The following is a 15,279-nucleotide window of genomic DNA, read 5'->3' as shown; positions in this document are numbered from 1 at the left end:
CCGGCGCTCCGGCCGACGGCTGCGAGCCCTGTTATTACTTGAAACAAGAATGTAAGGGGAGTTTTGTAATCACGCAGGGCAGCCAACAGCGAAGTTCTTGCCCGAAACGCGGTATTTTATGGGGCACAACGTAACTGCATACACTTTATAAATTCAGTTAGAACGATTTCCAAACTTCAAGCCAATTGCAGAGCTACAGTGAGTCTTTAATTGGAGTAATTTAGCTCCAGCGCTCAAACACCTGAAAGGAAAGTACTTTTGGGGGGGCCGGGTAGCAGGCACCGGCACACAGAGGAGGGGGCTCCAAAGAACGCGGTACGGGACGGATCGACAGCGGTTTTGACAAGACCGCTTCACCTCAACGAAACACATCTAATGAACCTGGGCTCGTTCCACAATTAAGCTGCACCTAAAGCCGTTTAGTTGTGCTCTTACTGTATATTTTGCCACTATGGTAACTAACACAACTAAAGCCAATTTGCCTCATAAAAAAAAAAAAAAAAAAAACAAAAAAGGAAAAAAAACGAAGAGGATCACTGCCAAGAAACAGAGCTATTTTAAATAAACAAATACAAGATGAATGCAATTGCCATATTAACCCTCTTGTTAACTTCTGAAGTTTGAAATTACACTCTCATTACTAGTGTGTAATTGAGTATTCTCCCGGCTGTTTCCTGCATTTGAGGTTATTCAAATAGTTCATTAGCACATCAAGAACACCACACACACACACTAATGATACCTGATGCCCTTATCTACTATTCTGGCCCAACTTTTCATAACTTGCATCTCCCGCAAAAAGAAAGAAAAAAAGGGGGAAAGAAAGAAAAAGGAGGGAAAGAGGGAGCCCGCGGGGCTGAGCCATCAGTGCTGCTGCCAAGCGGGGAGCATGGCAGCACCCGGGCACCTCTCGAATCCAACCCACAGGCACACAGCAAGTGGCCACCAGACCAGTGCTGGGGGCTGATGAAATTGGGGGCAAGGAAGTTGCATAACTCGCATCCAGGATCATTGGGTGCCTGAACAGGGAGAGTCACTCCAGAAGCCACCCTGGGGCTGGCAGTGTGCATCAGTGCCCAGCCTTGGGGGAAATAAGGAAAAAAAAGAGAGGTGCAGTGGGGGCTATGTGGGACAGGGTGCAGGGTTGCCACCTTTTTTTTCTTTTTTTTTTTTTTTTCCTTTTTCCGGTTACCTGTGTGGGGGAAACAATAGCAGGTGAAACTACTGTGGGTGAGGTGGTGCTTCTGTGCCCATTGGCTTCGGGGAGGAGGTGAGGCAGGGGGTCGTGTTTCACTGAGACCACCACCACGGCGGGTGAGGCAGCATCCAGGGGCTCAGCGGGGCGGCGGCACAGTCTTTTGGGGGAGGCGGAAGGCCCACAGGCATCGCCGCCAGCCGCGCCCCCCGATGGGAACACTGCCTCGTAGAGGGCCCGCTTGGCGGGGGCCACTGCAGCTGCTTCTGCTTTCACTGGCACAGCATCATTGTCTTTGGGCAGGACGTAGGGGTTGGCAGCAGGCGGCCGGGGCCGTGGCCCACCATTGAGGGCGGTAGGGGTGTAGCAGCCCCCGCCAGCAGGGTGGTGGAGGAGGTGGTGGTGGTGGGGAGGCGGGTGGTGGTGTGGTGGCTGCGGCCCCCCCAGTTTGGTGCCAATGCCAGCGATGCTGTTGAGGGTGGCAATGGAGACAGCGCCAATGCAGTGGTTGGTGTAGGTCTTGGAGAGCTTGGCCGCTTTGGAGAGCATCTGCATGCGGGTGCCCAGGAGGTTCTTGCCAATGGCCTTGTTCTCATACCAGGTGATGTCACCCTCGCTGCAGTGGTCCCGCGGGCGCTGGAAGAAGGCCTTGCAGAGGGGGTTGCGCTTGGAGAGGTACTTGACGAAGCTGGCATAGGGGCAGAACTCTGTGCCAGTCTCATACATGCGGGGCAGGTTCTCCTCATCACTGGTCTCTGCCCGCTTCTTGCTCCAGGAGGATGAGCGTGACTTGTGGTAGGGCCCCAACGCCTTGAAGTAGACAAACTTGCGTCCGTCCTCGTCCACAGCCAGCCCAAAGGAGTCCTCCTCCAGCTCCCGCTGGTTCTCCCTGCCACGGGTGCAGAAGTACATGCAGGTCTCGAACCAGACCTTGTTGAGGAGCCCAAAGGGGCTCTGGGTGCTGAAGACACTGCAGGTGTAGAGCTTGCGGAGGTCAGCACGGGTGATGGCCTGCTTCTGCACCACTGGCCCAGCACCCTGCTCCTCTAGCTTGCGGATGACAGCGGCCAGGGTGAGGTTTGCGGCGCGGAGCTCAGGGTCCTTGGTGAGGTCGAGGGTGCGGCAGTAGGGTGGCTCGTTGAGGTAGCGGTTGAGGGAGCTGCGGATGCTGATGAGGGAGGACTTGGAGTAGAGCTGCCCGCTCTTGGAGCGCGCCTCGGCGTAGAAGGAGCGCAGGACCCGGCAGAGCGCCCCCTTGTCCATCGTCTCGAAGTCGGGGCTCTGCGCCTTCTCGCTCAGGTACTCGCGGAAGATGCGCACAGCGTAGCGGGTGGCCAGCCGCGTGTTCTCGCTCAACCGCGCCCGCTCCGGCCGCTGCAGCAGCAGGGCCGCCTCCAGCTCTGCGTCCTCCGCCGCCCCCCCGGGGCCACCGCCGCCCCCCGGGGCAGTCGCCGCGGCGCCCCCCGGGGCAGCCCCGACGCCGCTGCTGCCGCCGCCACCCGGCGTACGGCCCGGGGCGGGCGGCAGCGGCTCCGTCTCCTCCTCGCCGTCCCACTCCAGACCCATCTCCTCTTCCTCCTCCTCCTCCTCCTCGTCCAGCAGCAGCCCCCCATCGGCTCCGTCCTCCTCCTCGTCCCCCGTTATCTGCACCTCCTGGATCTCATCCTCCTCCTCGCCCTCCTCCTCTTCGCCGGCGCTGCAGTAGCGGTGCGGGCGGGGGGCGACGCCGCGGCCGCGGGCGGGCGGCCGGTCCCTCGCATTGTTCCCGCCGCCGCCTCCGCCTCCCCCGCCGCCGCCGCTCCACTCTCCGCCGCCGCCGCTGCCAGGCATTCTCGCCATATTGCCGTCTCCCTGCCAGTCCTCGGGCAGGGCGCATGCGCTATATTGGACCGCAGCGCTGGAGCGCTTTTGTGTTTTAATGACCTTCAGCTACCGGGAGGCAAAGCCGGGCTCTTAAAGGGGCCGCGCTCCCAGTGGTGGCGGCAGGGAAGGGGCGGGAGGGGTTGGTATGGATGGGGAGGAGGCTGAGCCGCGCTAACGGGATACCGCGGGGAAGGCAGCGCTACTTACCGCGCCCGTCGCTCACCTCGGGTCCGTCCCGTCGGGCAACGGAGACGGGCTCCGGGGGTGGGGGGAACGCGGGATGCCCGGGTCCGGCGGTTCCCCCTACACTCCTGGAACCCGTCCCGCTTCCCCATCCCCGAGAATAACCCACTCCGTCTGTGGAGCAGCTTTTTCGGTAGCGCAAAGACCGCCACTAAGCAGCAGGGACCGAGGTCTGCGCGCCTCGCACCTCGTCAACTATCGCACGTCCTCATTTCACAGTAACTCAAAAAAAAAAAAAAAACCACAGAAAAAAAAAAAAGAAAAACCACACACACACACAACCCAAAACGAAAAAAAAAAAATCCACCCAAAAAACTCGGGCTGTGCTTGCGCGGCAGAACGGTTCTGCCGTCGACGGGATGCTGGCGGGATGCGGACCGACCCGAACCCCGCGGCATCACCCGCCGCCAGCCTCGCACCTTTAGCCGGGCTCCTGGATGTCGGTCGAGGGGCTCGGGAGGAGATGGACGCTCAGGGCTTTGCATCCGTGCGGCTCGGAGTCCGCCCGGGAAAAGCCGGCTGGTAGCCGCGGCGCTCGCTTAGCTTGCGGGAGCCCTGGTGAGGCTGGTTGCAGAGAGGGAGAAATAAGGACTCGGAGGCTGACAGGCGCCCCGGGCAACCCTCTAGCGCGCTGGGGCTGCAGACTTCAGGGCAGCCCTTGTCCCTCCACCCCCACCCCGTGCCATCTAGGAAGCCCGGATCATTCCTCAGGTGCCCCTTTCAGCGACGGGGCAAAAACCGAGGGAACTCCCGCAACCCACGCTACTGAGCACAGGGGTGCGGAGCGGCGGACCCAACGAGGCCGATTTTGCGGGGACTTTCACAGAGGGGAGCCCCTGGGCACCCCAGCGCGGGCGAGGAGCGGAGCCTCTGCCCTCCACCACCTCGGCGTCCCCCTGTCCTTGTCAGCCGGCGGGGAGCTGCTGTCCCTCTCTTCCCGGGGACGCCGCAGCCAGCCGCCTCGCTGTACACTCCTTACCCTTCCTTTCCCGGGAAGGGTCCTTTGCCGGGCTAGGCTTAGGCAGAAGGGCACAAGCCCTCGGCCGTGGGAGGCCGTCCCACCGGGACGGGACGGGACGGGACGGGACGGGACGCCCGTGCCTCACCCGCTCCCCGCTGGTTCTACCTACACAACCCTGCCCATACCGCCTAACCGGGCAATTTCTTCTATTTGGTACCTTGAAATAAATATTCATTACGACTACTGGCTATACCTGAAATGATAGTCTTAATTGCAGAGCTGCTGGTCTGAGTTACCACATTTGCTGCTTACTCATCCGTAGGTAATTGCCCAGCGCCCGGTCCCAGCGGTGGTGGTTACCTGGCGGGGAGGGGGGGTCGGTGCCGGGCAGCGCCGAGCCCAAGGGCAGAGGCTGGCGGATACGGATGGGGCGTACGGGGCAACCCCAGCCCTCGCTGTCCGGGCAAACGTGGGATCCCAAAGAAGGGATGCGCAAATTGTTGAACAAATTAGGCCAATTCGAAAGAAATAAGCACTCCAGGAAGAGAGCCTGCCACTCCCAGAAAATAATTGAAAAGAAAGCCAGCACTGTTATATTGATGTAAGCCCGGAGTAATTACACGGAGGTCAGAACTGTTGCATGCACTAAGGAAGCTGTGCTCACTCTGTAGTTTGAGAGTGGATTATGTTCCCTCTTAGGTCAATAACATATATATATATATATATATGCTAGAGAATTTTTTCCTGTGCACATAAAGAGGATATAAATAACTTTTTTTTTTTTCCCACGTCATATGCTGTTTGCAACCTAATCCTAAACCAAAGTCTCAAAGACCTTTCAATGAGATTGACCAGATGCTGAAACAGACAGCTAAAAGCAGCAAGACCTTGTGGTTAAAATCAAAATGCCTCAGACAAGCACATTTTTTGAGCTATGGCAACCCCCCTGAAAGACAAAGAACTGCGAGACCTGCAAGACTTGCAGCATGCACTTTTTCTACAGGTTTTTTTTTAAGCCTGTATTGTTCCCACAGATGCTAAAAATGACAGGATTGGCATTGACCTTCAAACTCGATTCTGTCTTCAGATCATAGAAGAGATGAAGCCACTTCTTCTTTTTTTTAATTTTTTTTAAGAGCAGCTTTTCAGAGCCACATGAATGCAAAAGGTAATTGAACATTTGTTTTGTTTTTTTTTTTACATTTAAAAAAGATGAACACCAGGTTGACAGCTTCTGTACTTGGATGTTCATTTAATCACCATTTCTTGATTACAGGAGGTGAACTATGTTGACAGACTTGGAGATGAATATGGAGCCCAGTATACCAATAGTAAGTATAAAGGACACGAAGAACTTGCAGTGAGGTTGGAGGGTAAAAATATATATGGAGCATCCATATTACACACAACAATTGGAAGCACCTCAGCAGCCAGGGAGAATTCAGAGAGTATCAAGTGAGGGCTTTAGAGTACTGCAGGCACCCACAACTGGAAAGACACCTGCATAAGGTATATAGCTGTCTAACCTATATGTGTTTGTATGTGTATATATACATATAAGTTAATCACATATATATTTTAACTTACCTATCTGCCTGCCTTCCTAAAGATAAGATTTAGCCTAGTCAGTTATATTCCAGAAGTTTAAATCCTATTGTTCAAGCTCTCAAATTAGACAAGGTAATCGAACTACATTCCAAAACTGCCCGAGTTGCACAAGGTTGTCTAATGCAAGTTGGCATAATAACATTAAACTTGCTTCCACTCCACCCTTCATGCCACTACTCAGATTTTTATCCTGCCGAGAGCTCCACACAGGCACAGACAGCATTTTCCTCCAGGACTCAAGATTTGACACTGATTCTCATACAGGTCCTGTCCACACTTGGAAAATACATTTCATTACTGCTGTCAGTAAAGAAGGTGTACAACCCACAGAACACTAAAAATGCACCTGTCCCTCTAGGATTGCAACCCCAGACTGGATTACCCTTCCTTATGTATACTTGGAGATCACTCCAAATGCCACAGAATTAACATGCCCGGTTAAAAACCAAACCCAAAAAACCTTCTCCATGAGTCAGTTGGTTTACAATCAAGGTAATGCTTGTAACATGTTACCAAACAGTTTCAGGGCTTTCCTCAGGTCTGTTTTAAGCTACTCTTCACCCTGGCCCCTCATCTCACTCCTGGCAATCACAGAGCTTGCTAGAGCCATGCTCTTTGGCAATCCAACTATTGTGCTCTTCACAGCCTTATTCTCCTTCAGACTATCACAGGCTGCTTCTTCTGTAGCCTCCGTAAGGGATTATTTCACTTACAGCCACCTAAGTCTTCCTCATTCAATGTTTCTTGGCAGGTGTTTCATCATGAAGCCTCACTAGGAACTGAACCAGAATATCTCCCCAAAGCCAAAGAGCAAAGAAAATCCATTGGACTCATTTGATCCCTGGGATCTAGAAAATATTTAAAAAACATCAGTGCTTAAACAAACTTGTTGGTTAACCCTACGGCTGACTGCATAGCATCATTTTAAGAAAACAACTTTTTCTCCATGTACACTTTGACTGTTATTTAAATGCAATAAACATGGTCCTAAAATGTGTTAGTATGTTTTCTAAACACAAGATATTTTCGCTGTAGAGGCAGGCTACATGGAAATTGGTTTCAGAAATCCATATTGACACTACAGAACTGGAAGGCAAATGACACTTGGGACTCTTGGAAAATTCACTTAGGGAAAAAACATGTCCCAGAAATCCTCCTCCCACTCAGAAACATGCAGTTTTGAGGTAAGCTTTTCTAGCATTTCAGAACAGTCACTTACAAACGCTATTTCCATTTTTTATTTTATTCTTTTATTACTGTGTATGATATTTCTGTTTTTTTCATTACTTCTTGATACTAGGGAGAGCTGATGCTGACATAACGTGCTACAATAGATTTTACTTCTCTTTTATGTTAAATTTTTCTTTTTGAGATTATGGTCTCCAGTCTGCGTGGCAATGAAATGGCTTTATATAACTCAACAAAGGTGACATTGATTTAGGAAAGTAATGGTGTATCCATCAGCACCAAGTAGCCGCTGTTCTTAATGAATTTTAAAATACAAAAGCTATTTCACCTCTTAGATTGAAATGTTAGTGGTAGTTGTGCACATCAAAGCACCAGCTACTACTGACACACTCTGAAACGTGAAGGCCGCATCAAACCAGCCCCGTCATGAAGTTCCATGGAGCCAATTGAAAGCGTATTTCTGAAGTACGCTCGTATTTTTTTCCCACAGGTATTTGCCATTATTCACTTGATTTATTTTTGTTTCTTTTATAAAAGCAATATTTTTGTTGCTGAGACCACGATTTGTTTCCCAATTGCTCCTCTTTCCAAACAGGAGAAAACCTGAGTCATCATCTTTGTAAGAAAGCACACGTTTAGTGCTTGGCAAATTAAAAGTCAAGACTTTGTGAATCATCGTTATTTTCAGTGTCAAGCAGCTGGAGCATTTTTGCTTCCAAAAATATAGAAGAGCTACGTCGTCAGACAGCTTGGAGAGAGGCAGGTAATAAATTGCATTGCACTGCATCAAGGTTTTAAAGGTCTTTTAAAATGTGCTGGAGGTAAATTGCCAGGAGATATATTAATGTTTTATTTCACCGTGTTTCATTTTATGTTTGTCTTTGCTTCTGTGGTGATGAGGGCACTTGAAACAAATTGGCTGGTCTGTGAGGCACAGCAGTAGCTGGCGATAGTCGCTCTGGCAGTTGTCTCGTCATTTCTATGAACTGCTGACACCAAGCAACCCGGCATGTTACTGGAAGAATGTTTATCCTCCATGGAAAGAGGTCTTTCCACCCAGTTTGATAATTTAAGTTAGTTTTTAGTCCTTCTCAACTGGATCATAAAATCTGTGCAGAGGGGAGAGAAATTTAGAAAAACTCAAGAAAGGAACCTCAAAAGATAAGTTCTCCGTGAAACCACGAAGCCTTGTTTATAGGTCTTGTAGGTCTGTGTAAGTACAAGTTTTCACTTTATACAGTGCTTCCAGTACTATATAATAGAGTATAAATTAATGCTGCATTGGATATGGGGTTCCATTCATCATCTTCCAATAAAAATTTATTTTGAACTACAGGTTCAGGTTGGACGTCACACTGGCCTGGATGAAGTCTAGAAATGCAGCGAGGGATGACTGGTTATATGAAAACAGGGTCTGGCTGAGAAGGCTTCTTAAACATTCCTTTAAGAAAAAAGGAAGGAAAAAAGAAAGAGCCCTTACAATATAAGAAAGAAAAAACGTAATGTAATAAGACTCCAAAGAAATGCACTTCCCACCTTGTTTCTGTACTGTATGGATTCTATCTTGCTTACTTTTTCTATCCCCATTGCATGACCCAGAGTTTCTGCACTGCCACAAGGTGTGCTGAGGGCTGTGATTCCTGAGCAGGGCCTGAAATAGGGCTTCAAACACCAAAAAAGTTTTGCCAGGCTTTTCTCAGAGCTGCGAGTCCTCAAGGGACAAGGCAACAGCTGGCCTTCGGCACAGCCTGGAAAAGGGAATCTTCCTCTGACTGTCAGATGGTGGCTTTATTGCCTCTTTATACCATGAATTCACTGTCAATATACTTTTGTTTTGATTTAGTGACTGAAATAAACTGATTATTCCCCTTTTCCACCAGTATTATGTCTGCGTCATAGCGAATTTGGAAATTCCTTTTCAGGTATTTATGTAGCAAGAATCCCAGCACCAATGGCCTGTCTACTTGGATTTTCGTTTCTCAATTGAGTTATCTCAGCTGGGTTGACACAAACCCAGTTTAAGCAACTTTAAAACTGGGTGAGTTCAATCAAAGCCCACTGAGAGTGTAACCATAATGTTAAATGGTGTCAGAGCCCACTCAGGTTGCCACCCAGACCCACCTTTCTGTTGCTGAAACAGTAACTTACAATTAAAAACAGCTGTTGAATTTTTGTATGCCCCACTTTCATATGCCCTCATTTTATTTGGTACAATGCTGGCAAATTTTGCACCTAATTTCTTTTAGACTATTATCTGGTCAAAATTTTTTCTGGCCCTAATAATAGAATGCCACATTCCCTTCTTAATGGGTAAAATGCTAAAGCATCTCTAGTTATCCTGTGAGATCTAAACACAAAGGAACTTTCTAAATAAGGTCTGCATCACAGATTACACTAACTGGTAAATCAGGATTTGAATAGAGGGGAACAAATTCAAAGATCATACGGATAAAAAAAGTACAGCATGTTCATCTCCAGCCCCTGTCATGTCCTTTATCAGACTACGATTTGATTCATATACAGAAAAAGGTTGTAGATCATGCGGCAGAATATTAATAAATAAAGAACATTTGCATGCTTATTTTGATTTGACTAGTCCTTCATGCAAAAGCCCTTTCACAAACTAAATGTCGCTAATGTATGCCACTTCAGGTAAAAACTAGGAGAAAATCTTCAGAATATTGTCAGGACTTTCATTTGAGGCTTAAAGCCAGAGGCCATAAAGTAAAAGGGATCCAAAGGTGCAGACTAAAACAGAGTTCTGTATTTTAAGTTGGAAAAGTGAAAAAAATGAATTGATTCAGAGATAAGATAAAGTTTACAAAGTTTGGTGAAAAAGACTGGATGCATTGGATGTACCTCTCGTGGTTTTTTAGTATCAGGTAATACTAAGATGAAAAATACCTTCTAACAGCTGATTAGAATCAATATTTTCTTAGAGTTTGGCATTTAAAAAAATTACTTCTGCAACTGTTGAGAATGTTTAAGTGGAACATTTTTTGTCCATCCCTGAGCTGTACCTTGCTTTGAATAGCCTTGCCTTTTTATGTCCTTGAAAGATTAAGCTGTGCCTGATTCAGAGTTTCCTTATCTGAGGATCACGGCTAAAATTTAGTTTCTCTTCACAGAACTAAAGATGTAATCAAATAAATTAAAATAATTTAAAAAACCCTCAGACCCAACACTTTACACATTAATGGACTGAATTACTTAATTACAAGCAGGTAGTTATTTGCTAATGAAGACACTGTTTAGCATTGTTAAAATAAGCAAGAAAAAAAAATTAAGCTTTTCTTTTGCCTTGGACAAAACAAGGTCACATTTGCAATTTGCAGTGCATGATGTCTCCATTAGCAGTCTTGGCAAAGGTTTACTAAGTTATTCTGAATAATTTCCTCCAAGTTATGAGTGTGTCACTTGTCCTGTTACAGACCTGTCCCTGCAGTTTACTCTGCTGTTTACCTGTGTATTGTCAGACTTGTTCTTGCTGATTGGTGTCAAAGGTAAAAAAAGCAGTTTTTAGAATCAAAGCTTTGTTGTGGAAGGATATAAAGTGTGAAATCGAGACCCATTGCTTTCATTCTGGCTTTAGCAATCATAGAAACCTGCTGTAGGGCAGGACTAATCTGCCAGAAAATTATTATTGAGCCCTGGAACTCAGATATATGTGCAGACTTGAAAATGTTGTTCTTTGTGCCAAGTCCAGGTCCTACAAGAACCTCACATGGTATCATCCACCTGGCTCAGAAATACGCCGCATTCTACCATAAAGAGGAGGAAGTTTGTTAATTCCCAGGCAGCTGTGAACAATTTAATCTCTTTCCAAACAGCCCGGCATCCTATTCCAATTGCGAAGTTTCTTGGGGGATGGATAGTTTGAAGAGCTGGTGAGAGATAATATGGCCTTTATTTTAAGATCATTCCTGTGGATTTGCCCTTGACGGTAACATCTTGACAACAGGGTTGCCATATCTCACAGCCTCATGATACTTACTGGGTTTGGAGTTTTCTCCTCCATATGATGGAATGAAGGGGTTGAAAATGACTGTTTGGAAGACAAGTTTGAAACCTTGAGTTCTGCTCTGTACAATCTTGGCAATGAGGTGGAGAACCACAGTTTTGTAATTTTCAGAAGAAGAAATCCCTGTGATTTTTAAGATAGACTTCTTATTCTTAAGACTGGTGGTTGGTACTACTGGAATTTCCCAGATAAACTTGCCTATGAGAACTAAGCTGGTAACTTGACTTGGTTTTCTTGACAGTCTCTTCTAAAGATTTCTTTATCAAACAAATAACCATCCAAATCCCACGCAAGCCATCTTTGGCAATATGCTTAGAAGAGTCAAAGAATCACGAGGAACTACTTCAAGAAATTCATATCCAGATTTCTTCAAGTTCTAAGAATCAATAACTTTGTTCTGATTATTAGAATGTCTCGGCATTCAAAACCTGTTGTTTAGGTATTTGAGCCAGCTGTGCTTTTAAACAGGCTTGCACCTGATATGGTTTCCATGGGAGCTGCTTGGTGCTCAGCCATTTGCAAACATGGCTGCTTATGTAGATAATTACTTCAGAGCTAGTGAACACAGCATTCTTCTGAAAACCTGACCTTTGGTCTATCTGGCATACTGGTAGAACAGTGAAGAAAATACATCCTTTCTGTGCTTTACATATTCTGTACCACATTTATTTTTCCCTTGAAAACTAGCTTCACTCTAAAGCTGACTTTCAGGTTACTTCTACCAAAAACTCGTGCTGTTTCACTGCATTTTCAGTAGTTACAGTTGGATTGTTCCGCACAACTCTAGATATAGCATTTAATCAGCTTGGTTCTTCTACTTTCACTGGGGTTCCCAAATTTTAAAGCTTTTCTTTTGTTCACAAGATATATTGGGCTTTGCTTACACTGAAATGTTTAGTAATATTCTCTAAGAAATAATTTTATTCCATCAGAAAGTACTGTTGTTTAAGTACTTGGGAATCTCAGTCATATGTGGAGAGGCAGAATTACAGGAGCTTTGTTTGTGAAGCTAAAGGGATCAAAGTATCTGGATTAATTTGTAATGTTTTTGGGATGGGCACTGTATTTGAAAGGAAGCTCTAGGTTCAATTTGTTAACCCATCATTTCAAATGAGCTTCTCAGATCCCAAACAAGGAGGGACAGAATTCTGTCTTCTGAATTCCAGTTTGGCCTCTATTGCATGGGCTAATTAGGGCCAGGTAGACACAACCCCCCACACTGCTGAATAAACTAGAAAAATCCCAATGTCCCACTGAGGTCAGCAGCACTAATTAGCATCCACTGACAGCAAATCTGCTTGAACTGCCTGCTGTACTTCCTGGCTTTGGACACATCCAAAATCTTATTATATAATCTTATGCTTCTGATGCTATATCATGGCAGAAACTTATGGTGGGTCGCTCACAGGCTAACCTGTCCTCTGTGGACCTTCATGACCATTTTCACCTACTGAGGTTGCTGAAATATTGTTGTATGGAGGGTATAATCCCAGAATCTTTTTGGTTGTCTAACAGGACAACAAGTTTGCCCCTTGCAGGGTACCTCTCTGCCCCTCTCTTAAGTTCTGTGAGGTCCAAGAAGCCTGGTACCATCTTGGGAAATCATGGTGAGAGTTTGAGCTCTCAGCAGTAGGATCAGTAACACAGAGAAGCTGCACAACCACCCCCATACTTCTGAAATGTTAGGTCTCCATTTCTCCACGCTTTCCGGCCACAAACTCTGAGTTTTCATGACAGTTCTCCCTAATGCCACAGATCAATGCCACTATCTCTCTTCCCTGTCCTGCTCAGAAGCCCACCCAAAGGACAGGCTGTGCAATTCTGGTTTTGTGCATGCCCTCTGAAGGGCTGGCCCGTCTCCCAGGCTTTATCTAGAGCTGGGTGGCTGTTGTTAAAACAATGAATATACCTAAACCCAATACTTCTGCAGTATTTTTGTATATGCTAGTGCAGTAACACCTGCAAGTTTATAGTATTTTTACTTTTTTATCTGCTGGTCAATAGGAGTATTTTGAAATAAAAAAGTAAGAAGAATTTTCACCCTCTGAAAGCTTCAGGAAAGTCAAACAGTATTTTTCATCGTTGAACATAAGCACTGTGATATTTGTATTAGGCAAGTCTCCTCCACACAGTACTTCAGTAATAATACATTTCTAAATAAAAGGTGGTAAATACTATCTATAGAGTAGTTTTTCAAAGTATTATGAATAAAGGAGTATTTTAATAGGCAGTAGGCAAGCTAGCACTTGCCTGTATGAAAGTTTTACCCTTCATTTTAACCTCAGAGAACCATTCCTCTCAATTTCTTCTGCTTTGTAGAAAGGACATGAAAAAACAAACAACCCCAAAACCAAAACAAAAGCCAACTACAAAACCAAAACCAACCAACAACAACAAAAAAAACCACCTAAGCTGAAATGTAAATAAAGAAACAAACAAAACCAGGTAATAAAACTTCTGGCTTGGCTGACACAAGAGTATTACACAGTGCTCAAAGAGGATCTTTTTCCTCAAGTGTATCTAAAATGTCACTGAGTCAACAGTGCGGTAAGCAGAAATGGGAAGTAATTGTATTGTGTTGGCACAATAGTTTTGAAGACAGCTGGATAATGAAGAGGACACACTTGTCATGTGGAAATTACCCGTTACTACAAAGCACCTATTACCTACTATTTCAAAGCAAAGGACTTCAAGAGGAACCCCAAAAGCAAGAAAAGATAAAACTTCGAATGTGAGACCACTGGTCACACCTCTTGTTTTACATCCTACCATGAAGAGTAAGTACACTTGTGTTCTGGGCTGATGCGGTCTGAGTTGATTCTGTTGAATCTGCCAACGTGGTATGGCTTAGCAAATACAGTGGGGAAAGGAGAATTGAGGTTCAGCTGTTTGCAGTCATCTGAAAGCTAGTGGCGATTCATACCATGCTGTCTGTGCTTGCTGCAAAATGTATACACCTTGGGGGAAAATGTCAGTAATCTGGGCACAAGAGCTAAAGACTTTCTGGTAGAATAATCTGCATCACACATTTGGCTTAGTTTCCTCATGGAAGAAATAGGAAGCTCCCTTGCTCTGTGTAGTCAACCATCATTCAACTTACTATTGTATTTTTAAAGGACACTCTCATTAAAGAGGAAGGTTACCAAGACTGCTCCTGTTCCCTAATAATACATGTGAGACCTTAATGTTCTCCTGTTAATACAGAGCTCAGAGTCATGAAGTTCTTCTGGGAGAGAGCAGGAACTCTAGAAAATCTCCTATCGTGTTTGCAAAACCAGTCATATCAGGGGGACCTCATCTTGGCCTCATGAAAACCAGTCTGACACATGATGACTTGCAAAGGCTTAACAGATAGAAGTACAGTGTTGCCATGGACATTCGTCTTGAATAAAGAAACACACACACACACAAAAATCCAAAAACCCAGAAGTCCAGACCAAACAGATGGATATTTCCCCCAATAGCATACTGTTTTGTTCCTTTTGAACCACTGCCACAGCTGTATCAGAGAAGATCTGATACGAGGATGCCAGGGCCGGGGTGGGCTAATCAAGGAAAATAAGCTGGAACAACAGTGAATGACAGGAAAAGGTGGGGGGGCTGGAGCTGGGCTATAAAAGAATATGAAGTGGTTCTGAAATTAATCTCGCTCAGGTTGTGCTGTCCTCCAACAATCCCTGCGTGTGCCGTAAGTCTGTTGGCAATTATCTGAACCCTCTGTACCATCTGCACCATCTATGATCCTTGGGCACATAAAGGCATATTAATGAGCTCTATATCCAGAACAGGTGAATGCTTCTCAGTAGCACAGCTAAATTTGAACTCTGGTCTCCCAGTGAAGGTGCAGTGGTGAGCAGGGTTTAAGGCCATAGCACCTTTGATGCAGAAAAAGGAGCAGACAGATGTGACAGTGCAAGAAAAAGGGCCCTGTAGAGCCAGGCTTCCTTCATCCCACAGCTGACAAGAGGTTGGGATCTGACTCTTTTCCCTCCCAGAAGTGACTTTCCCTTGGTGAAGGCAGGAGTGGGAGCAAGTCTCATTTTCTCGGGCTCCAGCACAGGTGATGTAGAACTGGGGCTGGTTTGTTCCTCAAGGCAATCTGCTGTCCTCAGCAGCTTCTGTGTTGCTAGAGCCTCAGGTCAGCTTTGCTCAAAACCTCCAGCAACTTTCTCTCAAGTCAAACTGCTGGTGTCACAAACA

General features: G+C 46.2%; 1 protein-coding gene across 4 annotated transcripts in view; it reads right to left on the bottom strand.

Moving 5' to 3' along the window:
• KCTD1 (potassium channel tetramerization domain containing 1) overlaps positions 1-15,279 on the bottom strand; it is a 105,288-nt gene that overhangs the window by 67,273 nt on the left and 22,736 nt on the right. Inside the window, exon 1 of one of the 4 annotated variants that reach the window (XM_071804170.1) lies at positions 3,721-3,849. The exons of 1 other annotated variant lie outside the window; for it this stretch is intronic. In XM_071804170.1, coding sequence (XP_071660271.1) covers positions 3,721-3,786 — 66 coding nt within the window. In that variant the 5' untranslated portion in view covers positions 3,787-3,849. Of the gene's footprint in view, positions 1-1,192; positions 3,078-3,265; positions 3,435-3,720; positions 3,850-15,279 lie in introns of those variants that run through there. 2 more of the 4 variants (XM_071804171.1, XM_065832537.2) reach the window with 2 other exon arrangements.

Source organism: Patagioenas fasciata, chromosome 2 (assembly GCF_037038585.1).
Source record: "Patagioenas fasciata isolate bPatFas1 chromosome 2, bPatFas1.hap1, whole genome shotgun sequence".
NCBI classification, from domain to species: Eukaryota; Metazoa; Chordata; class Aves; order Columbiformes; family Columbidae; genus Patagioenas; species Patagioenas fasciata.
The sequence above is the reverse complement of the archived record's forward strand: the minus strand, read 5'-3'. Positions and strand labels throughout refer to the sequence as shown.